The sequence below is a fragment of the Caretta caretta genome, chromosome 5 (assembly GCF_965140235.1).
Source record: "Caretta caretta isolate rCarCar2 chromosome 5, rCarCar1.hap1, whole genome shotgun sequence".
In the NCBI taxonomy this organism is placed as follows: domain Eukaryota; kingdom Metazoa; phylum Chordata; order Testudines; family Cheloniidae; genus Caretta; species Caretta caretta.
This window is the reverse complement of record NC_134210.1, coordinates 46,826,503-46,846,129: the sequence shown is the minus strand read 5'-3', so window position 1 is coordinate 46,846,129 and position 19,627 is coordinate 46,826,503. Positions and strand designations below refer to the sequence as shown.

Genomic DNA, 19,627 nt, shown 5'->3' with positions numbered 1-19,627 from the left:
GCTGTAGTGACGGATCTGAGCTGCTTTAAGGTAATGCCAAACCGGAGGTGGTCCCCTTTATGTCAGTGCTTACTTTTTAAAAACTGGATCTTAGTTCCTGCATTGGAAATGAAGATGAGTTAGCTATTAGCCCTCATATTAATAATTTAGAAAATACATGCCCAATCACTTGTGTTCTTTCAATTCCCACTGAACACAGCTGCAACCTGCATTAGGTGTTAGGGCGAACTGATATTTTTCAGATGAGATATTTGTGCTGAATTATTAGGGTAGTCTGTATTATAAAATTACTAATAAACATTGCTTCTGGCTCAATTTAGCCTGAACTCAGTGAACCTAGCCAATGGTGACAAATCAAAAACTCAGAAATACCCTATGAATGAATCTAACTAATCAAGAAACCCTGTAGGAAGTAGATGCCAGGATTAATGAGCCAGTGGTTTCACCGTGCCATGCTGTTATTTCTTCACATAAATGCTCTCAGATGAGATTACCTTTGTCATGAAAAGGAGAAGAGGAAGGTTACATACTTTCAGCTGACAGGTTAACTGCCATACCTCCATTACTGAAAGATACATTTTCATGTTCTGAGTTTTTTATTCTGAAAATGAAAATTTAAAGTCCACAACACAAATTAAAACACATTTTCATTTCCAGGAGCAGGTATCGTTGGTGCTAGTGCAATAATATAGTTTGTACTGCATGTTACCAGATACCGCAACTTGCCCAAACTTCCCCAACTGTTAATTATTGCTCAGTAAATTCAGTCTCCAGTAGAGCCAGTTCTGCCTTCCAGTTGGCTTTGAGGGGTGGAAGACAGTGTCAAAGCATTTAATCAAAAAAGTAAATGAAAGGTTCAACTGCATTAACAGTGTGTATATACATACCTTAGACATTAGACGTGCTGTTATGTATAAAGGGAAGTAAACCTGCTTAGATGTACCCTAGTATGGAAATGAATCCATAGCTGAATATCTGCATCTGCTTAGAGCCTCAGTGGATAAATAGCTGATCAAAGCTAAATCACATTTAAGATGGGCAAATAAGACTAGTTTGTACAATCCACAATCTGCTGTATTAGCTACTCAGTATATAATAGACTAATTATTATTCATCATAAATATTCCTGTTCTATATGTATAGAATTCAGTCACTTTTCTGATCATTTTATTCAGTGGTGCTGGAAGAATTTTTATAGTGGAGGTGCTGAAGGCAGAAACCCTATATTTGGGTTGTTATTACTACTTCAAGCCAGGTAGTGTGGAAGCACCCCAAGCACCCGCAGTTCCAGCACCTATGATTTTATTTGACTGAAGCAAGGTTGTTGCTGGTGGGATGTAAAAATGGCCAATGTTGTTTAATTTTTATATTTCAATATCAAGCGGGAGAGATGTCTGGGAATAAAATCACTCACTTGCAGCCTGTAAACTGTATGACTGAAATTTGCACTTCCCTTCTTTTCATCCTGTTAAATATGTAAGTACATCAGCTTAAACATTTTATGTTGCAAAGCTTCAGCTAGTGCTAGCTGTATGTATAACTTCAAAAATCTTCAGGAGGCATAACATGAAGATCTATTGCCATGGAAACAAATATTATATTAAAATTGGATAAGGACAAAAAGCTTGGGTCATATCCAGAACAACGTTTCCATTAGAATATGAAGAAAACAATGTATATTTCGGAAAGATCATTAAATGGAAGGATCTTTGTAAGACATCTGCCACAGATTTGTAATTTTTCCATTAGTGTCAAGAGTTGGGCCTTTTGGGTTGGGTCTTCTCCCCACCCACCCCTCAATCTGGAGAACACATTTTCCCATACCATTAAAAAGCACATATTTTGAAGCTCTTGTATAGCACATTTGATTACATTCCTGATTCCTACATCATAAAGCTGTCTTGCATACAGCAGTATAAAGAAGCTGTAAAATTAACATGCTTGTAAACAACCTTCCATGCACTTTGGAAGAAAGGGTGTGAGGTTTACACTGATCTCCTAAACGGACGTTGAGACATGCAGGTGAGAATTAAAGGCCGAAGACTGGTAGGTGCTGGGATGTGGGTGAGATTTAAGCAAAAACAAAAAGACCCAGGACTGTACTGTGTTCAGCATGCACAACCACCTGCTTTTAAAAGGGCGACTATGGCGATACTGCCTGGGGCTACTGAGCTCTTATTAAATAGCATTCTTCGATATCCACTACGTCTGGATTTTCATGTTGATAAGCCTAATTAATCAGAAATGCCAAGGGCCTGGCCACATCCTGCTCCTAGTGTGAGTGGGAAAATTCCCATTGACTGCACTGGAGCAGGACTTCAGAGCAAAAGCCTCTTTATAATTGAAAACGCCCATTTAAAAGGAGGAGAAAACTCCATCACGTCTTGGCGTGTAATCGCTGCCCGGGGGCAGTGGCGCTTTTAAGGACATTATGATGTGGGGTGGCCAATGGAGGACAAGTCTCTTGCCTCCGGCTGGGGGATGTTGTAGGACACCGATGGCGCAGCGTGTTCCATTTGATCAGGTTTACCCCAGGCGCTAGTACCGCATGTAAACGGGAGTAACGTGTTGAGCATGGTGTGCCCTGGAGAGCCACCACTCAGAAGTGATATCTTAACTGGCTTGACATCTAGGGTAGCAGGATTCTGCCAAGGGGCTCAGCGTGTCACCCCAGTAGACTCACTCCTGCTTTGGAGCGTAATTTATCCTCCTTTTATTTCTCTTTGAAATTAAATGTACATGTGTAATATGCACTTTGGAGCAAGCAAGGACCCTTCTGCGTCTGACTATGCGTTGGGCACTCTCAGGTGTGTAATTAAGAGGGGTGTAATTGATGTACAGGAGGAAACGATCGTAGTGAATCACATTTTAAAAATCACTGTATGATGCTTGACAACATCCTGTACTTTTCCTAAGACAAAGTTAGCACAGAAGTAAAAGGCGTGGTTTCTCTTCCGTGCGCTTAGCCAAGTGCCAGGAGTGCACTCATTTCACGTTTCAGAGTAACAGCCCTGTTAGTCTGTCTTTGCAAAAAGAAAAGGAGGACTTGTGGCACCTTAGAGACTAACCAATTTATTTGAGCATGAGCTTTCGTGAGCTACAGCTCACTTCATCGGATGTTATGTCAAATAAATTGGCTAGTCTCTAAGGTGCCCCAAGTCCTCCTTTTCTCATTTCACGTGTGGCAAGATCTCTCTTCCAGTTTCATTTCTCCTCCCTACAACTTTTTCCGGCCGGGGGAGAGGAGACCAGCCACCACCGTCCAGCCATTCCTTCGCCGAACCCCAAGACTCCGTGCCCACATTAGCCATTGTCTTTGGCTGTGGAAACTGTTAATTCCTTTTTGGCTGAAAATCAAAGGACGTGGCACGTTCTACCCACAGGCAAACCTCCCGCCTCCGCGAGGGCTGCAGGATTCGCTCCGTGCTTAACTATTTATTCTACTTAACCCTATGTGGCCCCAACACGCGTTATCTGAAACGGATCAGTAAGAAAGGGAGACCTGTTAATGTCGTCATTTCGTGCCCGGTCCCGTGCACATAGACATTGGGTTTGTGTGTCCTTGGCTGCCTCACACCTTCCCATCCTAGCCTCGACAACAGGCCAATCGTGCTTTAGCACACCCTGTCGCTTACTTCTAGTCTCCTTTCCCCCCTCCTTCCGCTGTGTTATTTGTAACGGCACTTTCTGTTTCTTGGAGTTGAAAGGTCAATTACGCACAAAGATTAACGAAAGTTTATTAATCATGAAGTATTAAAATTGTAATAAATGAAATACTTCAATGCAAAGTTCAAGCAAGCAAATCATTCCCAAAATCATTGAATTTTAAATTAGGGGGGGGTGTCTTTTTTTTCCCTGTGGGTTAAGAGACCGCTTATATCTCACAGCCCACACCAAAACCCATAATTCTTCATATCACATACTGAAAATGATTTTATTTATCCATTTACATTAACTTGTTATAAACTTGTCCGGAAAAGTCAAATAATATTCTTTATATTAGCTCAAACATTTATTAAGAAACCCAAAATTCAATAAATAAGCACAGACAATAAGTTAAAACAGATCACAAACCGACCAGTATGTAACAAGAATGCTTTATCTACACAAAACATCCTATTTCACATTGTTTGTTCATTCTTCCAAATAGCATCTGTTCTCTGGGATTGGATTGGACCAGCACATGCAGAAAAGAGCTGATTGTGTTCTCTGTACAAAGTTTGGCAGGGTTGACTGAGAGAGACTGTCCATGTGCACCAGGCCCTTGCCACTGAGCTTGCAGGGCCAGTGGCAACAGGAGAGGATGCAATAGAGACAACAGCAACAAAATAAAAATAAAAAAGGTGACAGGTTTGCAACTAAATCGATCAAGAAATCAAAGGTCCAGAAAAGGGAAGTGCTCCCCCCCCACACACACAGCTTTTTACAAAAGGAAATATGACTTTGATTTTTGTTCTCACTTATAAACGCTTTATCAAAATGGATTCAATTTCCTCTTGATTTCTCTCATCACTTCATTAATCTTGCCCAGTCCCCCCCCCCCACCCCCAAGCCAGTGCTGCCCCTTAGGAAACCTTCTGACCAAAAAGCCCTGCAATATTTGTTGTTGGGGTTGTTATTGTTGTGCTTTAAAAACAAACGGATCTCTTGGCAAAGCCCAAGAGCTGGGTGGGTGGGTGGGGAAGGGAGACAAGGGACAAATTAAAACGAGATCCCAAATGCCCAGTGAGTCCCTTCGTGTGTGGATGTGAAGACACAAGGCCCTGGTCATTGTGTCTCCTCCCGGGAACACAGGGCTGGGGGCGTGTGGGCGGGGGGGGGGGCGCCGGGGGGTATTTCTCTGCCCACAAACCAGTCCATTGGTGTCTGATTTCAGATCCTGAGTCGACTCCCTGGTAAGTAAGTCGGGGGCGCGGGGGCGGGGGCTGGGGGGGGGACGCGATCCGCAGCGGGGGCGAGGGCGGCGGCCGGGCGAGGGCCGGGCGGCGCTGCCATTAGGTGAAGCTCATGGAGACTGTGTGCTCCAGCGCTTTGCGGCGGAGGGAGGCGATGCTGGTTCCCCGCCACACGTCGCTGCTGTCCGGGGAGCTGCAGAGCTGCGGCGAGCCCGTCACGTTGCTGGGGCCGGGCAGCGAGGCGGGCACCATGCCGGGGAAGGCGGGCTGGTAGAGGTGCGACTGCAGGCCGGCGCCGTTGGAGCCCGCCAGGCTGTTGGACAGGCCCATGGAGTTGGGCGGCGGCCCCGCCGCCAGGCTGCACTGGGACAGCGACTGCGCCATGGCCTGCTGGCGGCCCAGCGCCGGCGGCAGCGGCAGCTGCGAGACGCCCGGCATGGCGGCCGCGGCCCAGCGCGTGTCGTTGGCGTGGAAGGAGCACAGGCTGTCGCCCATGGCGGCGGCGGCGGCCGCGGCGGCCGAGGGGAACTGCGGCAGGCCCGGCGTGGGCAGCAGCGTGCCCGGCGCCCGGAACACGTTCGTGGTCTTCTTGCGCTTCTTCCACTTGGCCCGCCGGTTCTGGAACCAGACCTGCCGGACACGGGGTGGGGGAGAGAGCGAGAGAGGCGGGTTAGGGACCGTGCGCCGCGGGGCAGGGAGAGCTGCCCGGCCCCCCCTGTCTGTGCCGGCCTTGCCCGGGACCCCAGGCCCACAGCTCGGCCCAGAGATCCCACCGCGGCCAGCTGAGAGCACGGGGCCCGCTGTGCTCGGCGCGGGGCAAGCCCACAGGCAGGCGCTGGCTCATCTGAGAAGAGAAGTGACAGGAAGGGTGGGGCAAAAGGATGCGATCCAATCTAGAGGCTGTATCTGCACTGTATAGTGCTTGTTCTGTGGCAATTATGCGTATCATGTATCGCTTCCATAGCCTTGTGGCTGCATATATGGGGCTAGAATCGTAGAAGTGTAGGACTAGAAGGGACCTCAGTAGGTCATCTAGGCCAGTCCTCTGCACTCAACGCAGGACTGAGTGATAAGTGTACATGCAGCCATAAGATGCACACATAAGAAATATATCCGAGAAAGATACGTCCTTATATACATCATTCCTACATCCTACCCAATATGTGTTACACACGTGTCCATCTGTAGGGTGTACACACACATTTGTATGTATATACATACGCTTATGAACGCACTGTATATGTATGTACAGCCTACACCACATAGGCATAAATACTCCCTCTTTCTACTGAAAGTATAAACTGGGGATTTAAAACTTGGAAAAAGACGTCCTTATTTTGACTCCTCAAAGACACAACAAGACACACAATTTGCACCAAGAAAAATAGTTTCGTTATAAGCGAAATAGATCTGATGATAATAATATACTTTGGAACACCATTGAGTCACATTCTGGTTTGTGTAGCCTTGATAACCTGTATTTGCACCAATAATGGTTGGTGCTTAAGCATTTAAATACAGAATTCCACCTGCGTATGCCAAATTCAAATGGATCTTTGGTGACTGTTTCTTTGGTTGGGGGGGGGGGGGATCTGTTTCCAGTTGCCCTGCTCTGTATTAGCCCTCAGATCTACTGTTTGCAGAGAATGACAAGAATCCTGAGCTTGAGGGCCTTATCCCTTTCTCAACAGCCAGGTTCTTCTCATCTGTGGAGTGAACGTAAATTTATCTTTCCGACGTTGCAAATTAATGTAGGCCAAGTTCAAAGCTTTCGTACACTAGTTGTCAATAAAATTTAATTTTGCTTTGACAAACCCAAGGCTCTTTTGCAATGAGCTATATTTGACTGATTAAATACACTTCAGGCCTGCTTAGGGGGCTTACATTTTAGTTCTTAATAATGGCAAAGAGAATCTCTGATCTTTGGGTTATTTGTCTACAAATGTCAAAACAAAGAAGACGAAACAGAAGTTTCCTATTAGATCATTGTCTAAACCGTGTTGCCTTGGCAATAATCTCTAAACATTTTCAGATACTCATTTTGATGTGCTAGTTAATCAACTGGGTTTTCATCTCCTTCAGCCCGCTGGTGAACTGATACGTGATAGTGATACCTGCGCTTTACACTTCTTCATTCTCCAGTCAGCCATTTAACCCAGTGTTTTGTTTATTAATCAGGCCAAACCGCTGGTTTTACTAACTGGGAGTTAATGGAACGTGATTTGGCCAGATGCAAATGACCTGGTCTATATTTTGGGGGATTTTACAAATGTGCAATATAAATTAGAGCCCAGAATGTGACAACTGCTTACCTAGGATCAGCGCCTGTCTCAGTCAGATAATTCATTACTTATTGCACAGCCAAAAATCCCTCCCACGTGCACTACAATTGGACTATTCGGAATGGTTTTGTACTATAGATTTCTATTCCATTGAAATAGCATCGAGACGATTCTTTTACAGAAAAGCTAGTTAGAGCAGTAGGTTTACTCCCTCATCCCTCCCCAATTCTCGCTCCGCTCCCTTCCCCGCCACCTGACATGGTTTTTATTGTCTCCCTCCCTGGCCTTTATTCCCTCGCATTGTCTCTCCTGGTTTTGTGCTCTGTAGTCACAGCTCCGCTGTCGCCCCACAAGTTGCCGTGTGACTGCTTAATAAAGCTGCAGGAATGTATATAATGAAAGGGCTCAATGTCTCTGTCCCAGGATTGAGCTGTCTGCAGCCACCTTCACTCATAACGAGGCGAATTTGTGTAAAATAGGCCGGGCTAAAAAATAAATAAATAAGGAAGCACCGACCCTGTGCTGCTGACCCTGCTTGCGCTCGCGTCTGAATTCTTATAAACACGTCTGTGTGATTGGAACATGAGTTTCGATCTTTGACTCCGAATTGTTTCTCCACTAACGCTTGGTGGCTGGACCGTTAGCAAGGAGCACTCAAACCCGGCCAGATTCTTTGATTCGGAGTGAATAGACTGACAGGTTTCATTGCACTGTCAAAGGACAATCCTTGGGATGTTGTAAGAGGGGAAATCAGCGAATCCACTTGAATTCCTGATTATTACTATTCTGGACCCTAGAACCTGCTGGAGTTTATCGTTTAATATTATATACTTAGACGGAGAAATATGGTCGGCCATTAGCGGAAATGAACAGCTGTTAAGGAACTAAATGTTATATGAATAATCGAAAAATCGTGTTCAATTATGTTTTAGGGTAATAGTTAAATTGCGGCTACAAAATCTTTTATGTTTCATGGTTTACTGGTGTTGTAAAGAATCTCCATCAGGTCTGATCGCCTCACTTCATAGCTATAGTGCATATGCTTTTAAAATGTGAATGTTTCCAGTTGAAAACTAGTGCATGACAGATTAAAACGTGGAGAAAACCTGAGGGAGATTTTGAAAATGCACACATGACAACTCTGGAAATATATTAACCACAGGCATTGGGCAACTCTGGAGTATGTTTAAAATGCAACTAGCCCCTGAAAATTATTAATACAACAGTGAGGATCTAATGGAGGTTGGAAGCTAAAAATCTACTTTGATATCTGCTGTTACAGTAATATAGACATACTGTAAATGTATTTTAAAATATATAGCCCGTTTAATTCCCCAGCAATAAATGTGTTAGAAATAGAGAGAGAAGAGGAGAGAATCTTACATTTTATTTTTTTCAAGAGCCAAACCTTTATGAAGATCTCATTGGAATCTAGCGGATGATTAATGTGAAGATTTGGTAGGAAATCTGGAGAGCTGTATTAAAGCTCAGATCTCAGGTTCATTTCGATCAGCCAGCCGTGAACTCTGGGCCGAATTCATTACACTTTAATAGTGCTGGGAGAGGAAGAAAATGCAATTTCTCATTCCATTAGAAAACTAGAAAATACTCTCAGCTTGTCCCCTATTAAGATGTGGCAGGTGACAGGACCATTGTGGGGGACACGGTCAATGGAATTACACCACATTATTTGTGTTCGTATAAAATATTGAAAGGCAAGGCTGACTGTGCAGAAGTTATTTCACTGATTTGGTTTTTATGTAAATAAAATATTGAAAGTTAATTAATCCATGCTAGAGACTAATGATTATGCTTATTATATTGCATTTGATCGCGTAATTTGCATGATTCTCGCATTGCTGCTTAATAAGCCATTCCGGGTTATAAATAATTCTGAAATTGGTTTCTAATAATGGCATGCTATAAAAAAAACGGGTTTATTACACAAGCCTGAAAAGCAGAGCGATATCAGACATGGAATTGGGTTCCCTTATAAGCACCAGTCCTTTAATAATTATTTAGATGTATAATATACATTAAATATAGCTCTAAAATGAGGAAAGAGGCAATTTATTCTAGCATTTGAAACACATAAAAACATATACAGCCGCTATAAATTAACTGTTTAGATCATTTCTTAGTCAATGTGGTGCCCACATACTGCAAGGAATATGTAGACAATCTGTTAACCATAAAGAATACTATGAAGTACTCATATAAGAACATAAACCAATTACTATTTAATTTAAATTTGGTCAAGGAGCAATGATACAGTGAATTGTGAAGTAAATACATTTTACATAAATTATTTTTGCATTACATTACATGTTAATCATTTTGAAGTGTTAATTAAGAAGGTTATGTTGATCTGATTACTTTTTAAACTGTAGAACATTATTGCAAAAAATATTTAAATTGCCACTCTATTAAACTGTTTTTATCAGCAGTCTAGTGCTATTATCGTTGGTTCAGGATTATGCTGAGGCCATTAAAACACGTTATCTTTCTTCCAACGAATTTCTTTGATGTGCTTTTGGAAAATAACTATTTCCATTATATATTTTATATTTTACTTCATTTACCACACTCCTAATATTGAAATTGGTATCATTAACCTTTGGGAAACCCAATAAAGTTTAATCGTCCACGTTTTCTTTTTTCATAAAGGCAGTTGTCCAGTTATATTTTATTTGTGAATCTAATTTCTATTTTAATTTAAACTAATTATCATCATGTGTCGGTTTTATACAATGGTTTTACTTTTTAAAACAAATGTGTGTGTGTTCTGTTGCACGAACACAATCAGTTTCTGGTTATGAAACGTTCATTTCGTTTTTTAAATATCTTTTGTCTTTTTTTGGGGGGGGGGCGTGGGGACTTGGCTTGCGGTGAGAATTTTTGGAGACGAACACTGTTAAAGTGAAAATGCTTTCATAGTGTCACCACACCACATATAGTTAAAGTATTTTCAATGTGCATAATTCGTCTAAGAGTCTCACACAAAATTTCCCAGAACAAAAGTTTAGGTTTAAAAGCGTTATTTGTAATAGTCTGTTGCTTTTATCCCTCTCGCCTACTTTTAAGTTCTGCCTAAAATGGTTTGAATAAACTGTTTGCGGTATGTCAAAAATATATATAATAAAATAATCTGAAGGCAATGTTCTTGATATTTAAGCTACTTAGTTCTAGTGCTGTCTTCCGTGATTACTCAGTTATTTAAACCAAGTATTAAAGAAACTTAAACTCAAATTGTTGTGCTCACAGAAATTCCTTTTAAACCTAAAATTAAAAATGTAACATATTGTTAAAATTCGATTCATATGTATAGAAGGTTGGTTGAGCTATGAAATATTTCAGGCAAGCTGGCATAAAATTCTAGGGAAAACATTGCCGCAGATTTCAGTGGGAGATCTTCAGGACCTTGGACAGCTTACACTACTACATTAGATTCGTCGTACAACCAATTCAGTGCTAACAACGATAAAAGAAGCAGGAACATATTAGGAGCATACGCTTATTGTAAACATTTCAGGAGACACAGACATGTGAGTAATGGAACAGTCTCTAAATTTGCAATCGTTTTCCAAGTGTTCAGTGCTGCTTTCCACTGGAATTCAACCTTTCCCCCAAATCCAAGAAAATGCCCCTTCAGATTTACGTTACACTTTGAAATTATTTTAGCTCACTGGTAATATTTCACATGCTCATTAGTAAACAGGCAGCTCGGCTACAAGTATTAAAAAATTAAACAGAAAACTAGTCACAGCAAATACTTGATCTGTCTTTGGTTTTGTTTGTTTTGGGGTCTCTTTTTGATCGATCGATCGTTCCTTCAGCGATCAATTGTACAGTGTGAGGGTGTTCACTGGAGGTAGCTAAATTCAAAACCAGCTCAGAAAACATACCATTTTACTACGGAGAACTATGCCACGCACTACACTGCTAATGATTTTTTCTCCCTAACGGGGATTGGCTCAGTCGTTTGTGCCGAAATATGTGGGCTGCTTAATAGCTGATATTCAACTGTTGCGTTCACACTGATGCCGATAATCCCTTTCTTACACCAGATGGGTGTTTCAAAAATTCCTCGCGGCTTTCAAATGTAATTTTGTTTGGCATATTTTGTAAAAGGCTGGTCACCAAGCGCCGGCTCTGGGTGGGTTTATTATTATTTATGTTATGGGTTAGGCGGTGATCATTTGAGCTGTCTCACTAGACGGTGTGACCGGGAAATTACAAACCAGCCTGTTCTCTGTTAAGCCCACAAGGGAAAGCCTAAAGGAGGGATGTGAACACAAAAGAGAGCTGTGGGGCAGGAGCCCTGCGAGCTGTGGTGGCTACAGGTAGCGAGTGCAAGGGCGCTCGGGGGTGGGGGGGGGGGTGACGGAGGGATCCGGGAGGTTTGGGCACGGAAGCAGCTGCTCATACCTGGACCCGGGACTCGGTGAGGCCGATCCTCAGGGCCAGCTCCTCCCTCATGAAGATGTCCGGGTAATGGGTCTTGGCGAAGCTCCTTTCCAGCTCGTTAAGCTGCGCCGGGGTGAAGCGGGTCCGGTGCCGTTTCTGTTTCTGCTGCCCCTGCTGCTGTCCCGTTTGATTGGGGTTCTGCCCGCCCGGCTGCCCCTGCTGCTTATCGGGGTCTTTGGCGCTGACTGCCAGGGAGGCCGGGTTGGAGCCCACCGTGGTGATGTCCTCCCCGGGCAGGAGGGTGGCCCCTTCCACCGTGTCCGAGTTGGGAGCCATGTCTCCCGGGTGCCCCCCCGGGTCAGAGGCCCCTACGCCCAGCCGGCACTTCACCGCCTCCCGGTGTCCCAGCAGCTCGGCTGCATCTTTCATTCCTGCGGAGGCAAAGCGGCGGCGGTCACTCCCCTGCAGCCAGGTAGGCGGCCCCCGCGCGGCTCCCGCTTGTGTCCGGCGGCCAAGTTTGCTGAGCGGCGAGCCCCAGCCATGGAGCCCCCGCAGCCCCCGCAGCCCAGCCCCGGCCCCGGCCCTCCGCGCCGCGTCACACGCTCAACTCCAGCCGGCAAGAAACTTTCCAGCGCTTCCTCCTGCGCCAGTCGCCGGCTCCGGCCCGTCTGTGGGGCCTGACCCGGCGGGGCCTCCCCAGGCACTGGGGGGGGGGGGGGGGTTTGGTGGGTTTATTTTGTTTGCCGGCTGGGCCGACAAACCCAACCCGCCTCCTCGCAGGTGGCTTCGCCTCCCTGTCAGATCCGGACCAACTCAATCCGATTTTGTCCCGTCGTAAAGAAAAAATAATAATAAAAAATTCAAAATCACAAATATTGGGATAATCTGCCCTAAAAGGGAGAGACCTGGGGAGGGAAAGAGACACGAGAAGCCCACAGCTGGGGCTGGATCTCCATAGCCCAGCGACTTTTTTTTCCTAAAAGACGCCGGTAAATCAAATTAAACTTTAATACAGCACAATTACTTTTAAAGAAATTAGCCCATTTAGAGCGCATTAAGGTAAACCAAGGAACAAATTGTCAATTTCCTGCTCTGGCTTCTTCCTTCGCCGCTGCCGGGGGGCGAGAAAGATGCTGGGGGAAAAAGAAAAAAAAACAAAAACAAAAAAACTCACCGAGTCGGGCGTCCAGGAGGTCGGCGTGAGACAGCATCGCGCACCGCTCCAGGGCGAAGGCTGTTCCCCCCCAAATTGTAGCGGTTTAAGTTATTTAAAATAGATATAAGATATAGATATATATAGATCGCCTAAATGAAAGAAAATTCGGTGTGTGGTTAAAAAGGGGGTCTCTTGCATTATAATGTCCTTTAGAGAGACGGGGAGGTGCTTAACACTTCAATGAACCCGTGAGCAGCTCGGCGAAGGGACCAATCAGGAGGGCAGGCTGCAAATGTCAGCGAGCCCGGCGAGTCCCCACTCCGCCCGCCCGCCTGCAGCCTCCGCACCGCCAGCCCCGCATCCCCCCCGGCGGCAGCAGCGGCAGCCCGGGGCCTTCTCGCTGTGTCTCCCGCGCGCGCTTAGTTCTCCTCCCGCCGCCCGTTTGTCGCTCTCTTCCTTCTCCTGGCCAGGCGTGACTTTACCGCTGCCCCTGCTCAGATCTGCCCCTGGGCAAGGGTCTTGGGGGGTGTCCCGCGGCGCCTTCCAACCCAAGCACAAGGAGTGTGCACGGGCCCGCTTGGGAGCCTGGCGAGCAGGCTCTCCCGGACCAGGGGGCTTCCTCACTCCTTGTTTGGGGTTGGCTTGTGCTTTGTGTGTCAACTTTCACGCTGCAGATCGGCTGGGAGGTTCAGGATCTTTGCGGGGCAGTGGCGGGTCGTGGGAGAGCTCCCTGTCATTTGTAATACAGCGTAAATCGTTTATTCCCGCCGTTCTTGGGGGCTGAAAGACAACGAGGAATAAAGTGATCCGAGTTCCTAATGAAACTTACACACGCTCTGTTTTGCTCTCCCGTCGCCCCTGTCCCCCCGCCCCCGTCCCCCGTCCCCCCCAAGGTGATCTGGATGCGCTTCGCTAAATGTTTGTGTGAAAGAGAAAACATTGCACGGAGATTGAAAAGCCCTTCAACATTTTGGGTTAAAGTTTCTAAGCTTGGCCAGAAACGCAGTTTAAGGCGGTAAATAAAGTTAAATGCTTTTTATTTTCCTCTTGACTATGTTAAACTACTTGAACAATTTAAAGTGCTTTGCACAAGTGAAGCGAACCATTTCTAATGTTCTGATTTTTCAAAGCCAGCCAACAACAAAGTTTAGATTAGTAATATATTTCTAACCAGAGTAATTTTCAAGATCATTAGGCATTTATGTAATTAGTGCCAAATCTATAAGCTTTTATTACGATTATTAGAGTAAAATCAGTATAAATTTGTACTAATTTACTACTGTTTAGACTTGGCTGTCAAGCCAAGAGGTTCTTATTGTAAATGATAACTGAGGAAATTAAGTGCAAAATTCTGTACCATTTCTGATCCGCTCCTAAACAATCCGTTTCAATTGTATTTGTAGCAGAACATAATGCCCTTTTAAAGTTATTTGACTTGTATTTTTATTTGCAAAACAAGAAAAATACCCTCTACCCAGGCACAATGAAAACTGATATTTACTACTTCCAACTTGATTAACATTGATTTTTAATTCAAAAGTGATGCAATTAAGATTATTCATTTAGTGCAAATAAAGCTTCCACAAAAAGGGAGCCCAGTGAAGTCTGTGTTAAATAATACAGCGCAAATGGCTTTTTTTGTTCACCACCCAATTGACTTACACAAAACATTGTAAATGCTGCATGCGAGCAGATGCAAGAGTGATTTTGTTTGCAGCTCAGATGTGGTGGGTTTCGCCAGTGACTGAAAAAGGAGACAAAGGAAGCGGCCGACCGCGATGTAGGGCAGTTTTGTTCCCTTTTCTCCCCTGTTCAGATCCTTGGTTACATTGATTCAATTCAGCTTTAGAGACGTCACAGGCTCTTGGGTGCATCTCTGTCCCTGCACAGCGGCACAGGAATAGCTAGGCTCAGAGGCAGAACCGGGCCCCACTTTAGTGGGCGAGCAAATCGCGGTGTGTGGTTCGATTTTTTTTTTTTTTAATTTTGGGTTTAAATCTATTTTATTTTTACGCCAGCGAAAAAAGGGCCCCCGTCTGGGGTGAAAACCCTGAGAGCAAAAACCCCCAAAGCAACCCCACGTTGTAACAAGTAGGGCGGCGAGAACCGAAGCAAAGTGAGACCGGACCTGCAGTCGCAGACATGCCAAAGGAGACAGCCCGCCCCTGGGGAGGGGGCTGCTTGACTGCAAGAGCCCCAGAGCCCGGGCTGGCTGGTTGATGGGGTGTTATTTGTACGGGTGTTGGTGTGTTTTTACGCAGTGAGCCCCAGGCGGTGTGGCTGGACTGATGGGTTTTAATGGTCTTGAGGGCTGTAGGTGTATGTGGAGTGGGGGCTGCTCAGCAATGCCTGTGATGTCTGTGAGCTGAATAGGGAAACGATTGGAAAGTCGGGCGCTAATACAAGCCGGTTTGAAGTTACAATACTCGAGTCCTGTTTTGTTTGTTAGCTCCATGGTACGCTGAGCCGGCATAATATCCAGATCCTGCAAGTGTGCATCCTGCCTCTCTCGCATACGTGCTAGATAGTCCCACACAGAGATATCCTCTGTGCTGTATGTTTCGGGTCGATAAATAAACGTGTAATAGTTAATGTGAAGACACATCAGAGTAATAACAATGGGAGGAATCAAAGGATTATCAATCTCTCTTAGTAACCGCTGAATAACAATGTTGCACCGTGATTGATAGCGCGCTTCATTTTATGACTTTTCTATTGCTCTTGATTTTTATAGCAGTATAAACAAACTAAATCATTTCTACCAAGGCTTCAAAGCATAATCGTTTTGGGGTGGGATGGGGGGATAAGAAAAGGAAATCTGTAGAAGGGAAAAAAGAGACCAGGGCTGACACTAAGCATGTCAGAAAGAAAATGACAACGGTAGATATGTAAAACACTATAATCACATTCCGCTCCTCTCTACACTTGTTTTGTCAAGTGTGTGAATCCACCTGGGCAGTGTTTGAGATGTATTTGCAAAGATTTCATTCCCCGTCATCGTTCCGTTTTCCGAGGGTAGCCAGAAAAGTGCCAGTCAAGTCCATTCCTTTTATAATTTAAGGTATTTCCCACATGATCATAAGAACCGAAGTTCCTAACAAGGAAAGGCTTAGCACAATGCCCCCAAAATCTTCAGAATGACAAGAGTGTCTTCAGAAATCACTTCAGAGCAAAGTAAAAGGATTTTCTATGACGGATCCAGTGATTTTTCCTCAATAAATAGGTTTTAGATTGTTACACACACGTAGAACTGGAACAAAGGGAACTACCAGAAAATATATTGGTTGCCCCTAATAAAATTTATTTAGACAGTTTACTTCTCATAAAAATAGAGATTGAATTTTGTACAAGAGTGCCTGCCAAGGGGCTAGGCACCTGGAATTTTTTTTCTTTCATTTTTTCCTTTTCCTCTTTTTAACGAAGCTCATAGAGGACCCGATTGTGTGTTTGTTGCTCGGGCAAAACCTCCACTGGCTGCACTGGGAGGTTTGCCTGAGTAAGGATTGCAGGATCGAGGTCTTTAGCGTTTAAAATGGAAATAAACCCAATTCCCTCATGTTCTGACCCAGAGAAAAGGTACAGAACCTTACGAACCCCAGGACTGTTTTAAACAGTATCTAAGTACTGATTGAATGAGGCTATCACATAAACAAGTGTATTCACCCCAAATCTGCTATTATTTAGGAACCGATTCTACCTTCATTCTTTCGTCGGAATAATGATATTTTGTGTAAGAACTAACATAAAATAAGGTTAAACGTCTAAAGTCAGAAAGATGGATTGAACTCAATAGCTGCTTATGTTTAGGGTTTTCAAGTTGATATTTGATTTATACATTTATTGAGCATCCGTTGTCAGAAATATGCAGCGAAGGGGACTGCTATATGCAAAGCGCTGTAATTGCTTTTTACACTTAGCAGACACTCTACACGTTTATCAAATCTAACTTTGGGTTGCCTGACTTGTTTGTGCTGCTTTTTGGTATTTCCAGACAGTAGTGCTGAAATATAGGATATTATTATTCACACGCCAGCTATTAAATGCTGAATTGTAACATTGTTCCCTTTAATGAGGAGCGCCTCCCTCAATAATTAACGAGCTCACATTTCCCTATTTTCTTGCCTGATGAAAAGAATCAATTTTAATTCGTTGTAAATTACAGCCATGCTTTTGGGTGTTATTTGCTTACAGAAAACAAATCAAGTGACTTAGGCTCCTGTTTACTTTTCCAGATCTGCATCACCTAAACACAAATGACAAATCAAACTCTATCCGTTCGTTAGGCGTAATTTGGCATTAGGAAATGGAAAAACATGACACGTGTTTGCATTTCAATCAACCTTTTCGAAAATATGACTTATTTGGAAATCAGGTACAGGGCTGTCCGCATGTTACGGAACCCAATTTTAATAACTCTAGCCAGACTTAAATATTATGTTCCTCTCTGCTTTAGGAGGTGAGACTGCTTGCAGCATTTCGTAGCTGTAATATACATACCTCTTTGCAAGCAACTTTTCAAAGTTTAAACACATACAAGATACGAGTGGTCACAGTTAAGGCTTTATAAGACGGGCGGCCACCAGATGTTCCGAGATGTACGTGCCTGGGGGAAGTCTAAGGTTGTATCATTTATTTTTAAGCCTATTTAAGAATGTGGTTCCCCTCTTTTTGAAATATATCCGGCTAAGTCGATGGCACCATCTGAGGTTGTCTCTTCTTTGAGAGATTGTGTGTGGAAGCTCTGAGCAGCGAATCGGTTGCTTTAGATTGAAAGGCTGGCTTATTTCAATTAATTTTCATCAGAACTATGACAACCAGTCTTTCATGGGGAAAAAGCTATTTTAATATAAGGTATGTTTGGACATGTCCCCTCCCCCCAATCTATTCCATTCAAATGCAGACTATTCCTATGCGAAAATCAACACGCAAACACGTACATATATAGTTGATTTGGGTGGGTTTAGATTATTAAACGTTTGTTTGCAAACATAACATACTAATATATTACGGTTTATTCAATCAGACCTGAATCGTCTGATTTACCGTGAAAGTGAAAGGGATGTTAGTGTAGCATGTTAAAAGATAAAGGTCTGTTTTAGGGAAAGAACAGAGTTTCAGGCGAACGCTTTCTGCTAATGTATGAACAGTCTTATTTGTAAACCACAATAGAAAAACAACCTAGTTTTTTTAAACAGGAACTCACACCAACTGGCTGGATAAATAAACCCTTAGCTGTAAGAATGAAAAATATACATCTGAGACTGACACGGAATATTTAACTTTCTTATGTTTAACACGATCATTTTAATCTTCCCAATTATATAGGTAGAATATAATAAGAAACATACATATTTTGTTTGTATGTGTTAAGTTCGCTGCTTTTCTGATTTCTATTTACTCAAGATAAATAATCGTATATCAGTTATTCAGTTAGGTGACAAGCCTCGTAATTGGAATAAAAAGAAAACATCTCATCCTTATCTCTTTCTATAACTAGATATAGCGCTAATAAGACTGCATCAATCTTATCTAGCAAATAAATAAAATAGACAAACAAACAAATTCGCCTCCAACAAGTTAATGTGGTGTATCTGAGTGGAAAGTAGATATTTTCACGCATTCTGGAGATGAGGAGTGACTTTTAATAAAATCAGAAGAAAAACAAATGTAATTCTGTAAGCAATTTCAGAGATCAGCCATCTCTCCCTCTCCCTTCCTCTCCCTCGGCTTAGTATTCTCCAGTCGCCCTCCCCCTTTATTTTAAAAACCAGTTAGTTCCAGAAATATGGCTGTCACTCAATCTGGGACCTCCTGCCTTTATTATTTGGGGAGGGGGGCAATTCTGGAGGTAATAGGGCTTATTTTACAAGGATGATTTTTGTGGAGTTTCCCCCTCCCCAAGCGCCGCTAATTCGGGGCGTCTACATTCACTCAATTAGAGAAATCTAAAGAGAAAATCGATCTTCCATCTGCAGAAATGCCAGCTTAACAAATTAGATTCTTGTTTCGTGCAGGTGATTCGGTGACAGTTGGGGAATTAGAAGTAATAAGTTGTTGTGTTTGAGCCCCACTCCCCACCTCCGCCCCCAGCCCTCCCGGCAGTGCCCCGGGAGGAGAGCCGAGCGCCTGGGCGCCTCGCCCCGCCTCAGGTGCCTCCCCCTCCGGCCAGGCAGTCGAACAGCCACCGCATCTCCCGCTGTAATTAGTGCTGCTGCCCTCCATGTGGGCTCGATTAAACCGTGATTTAGCCGAAAGAAATATAATTATGGCTGCAAATAAAATAATCAGCATTGAAGAGCGATTTCCTTAATGAGATGGAGCGGTTGCACGTCACGGAGTAAAGGGGTCTCATTAAGAGGTGGTAATGAGGCTTGGGTGAATATTGGGAGCTGCACAAAATGTCTGAAGTGGCGAGAAACCCAGCGCTAACCCGGAGTGCCTGGGATCTCTCGGCCAGTCACATACCCGCTCCCCACGTGGGCTGCACGGATGGGGTCCCTAGGTAACCTCGGTGTTCAGCTGGACGAGTCTCTGCCGTCTGATGCCCTTCCCACTGTACCGATTTGGGACCCCCGCACCCTCTGCTAAGTGGACGTGGACAGCTGGAGACTTAGGGGGAATTCAAAGCAACATCACAAACACACCGGCCCTTAGCTGGGTAGAGATCCAGCACTTTCCAGGCTCTGCCCCATTAGCCTAACTTTGCTCTTGCATGGCACCCAGTGTAGAGATGTAAACAGCCTTCTGGACACATCCAGTTGAGCCCTTCAGCTGGAGAAGTCAGAGGTGGGTTCGCTGCTTCCCCCCGATTTCGCAAGTGCTTCTGGGCGGTGATCAGGTCTCTGGCTCTGGGCGTATGTAGGGCATCAACTTGTCATCTAGGTGAG

General features: G+C 44.2%; 1 protein-coding gene across 1 annotated transcript; it reads right to left on the bottom strand.

The window, feature by feature from the left end:
* Positions 1-3,721: 3,721 nt before the first annotated feature.
* OTP (orthopedia homeobox) lies at positions 3,722-13,068 on the bottom strand. The gene is made up of 3 exons (XM_048849542.2): positions 12,759-13,068; positions 11,606-12,015; positions 3,722-5,525 (listed from the first exon to the last, which is right to left on the bottom strand). Exons 1-3 carry the CDS (start codon positions 12,793-12,795, stop codon positions 4,995-4,997), a joined length of 978 nt encoding a protein of 325 aa, XP_048705499.1. The 5' UTR covers positions 12,796-13,068; the 3' UTR covers positions 3,722-4,994.
* Positions 13,069-19,627: the final 6,559 nt, after the last annotated feature.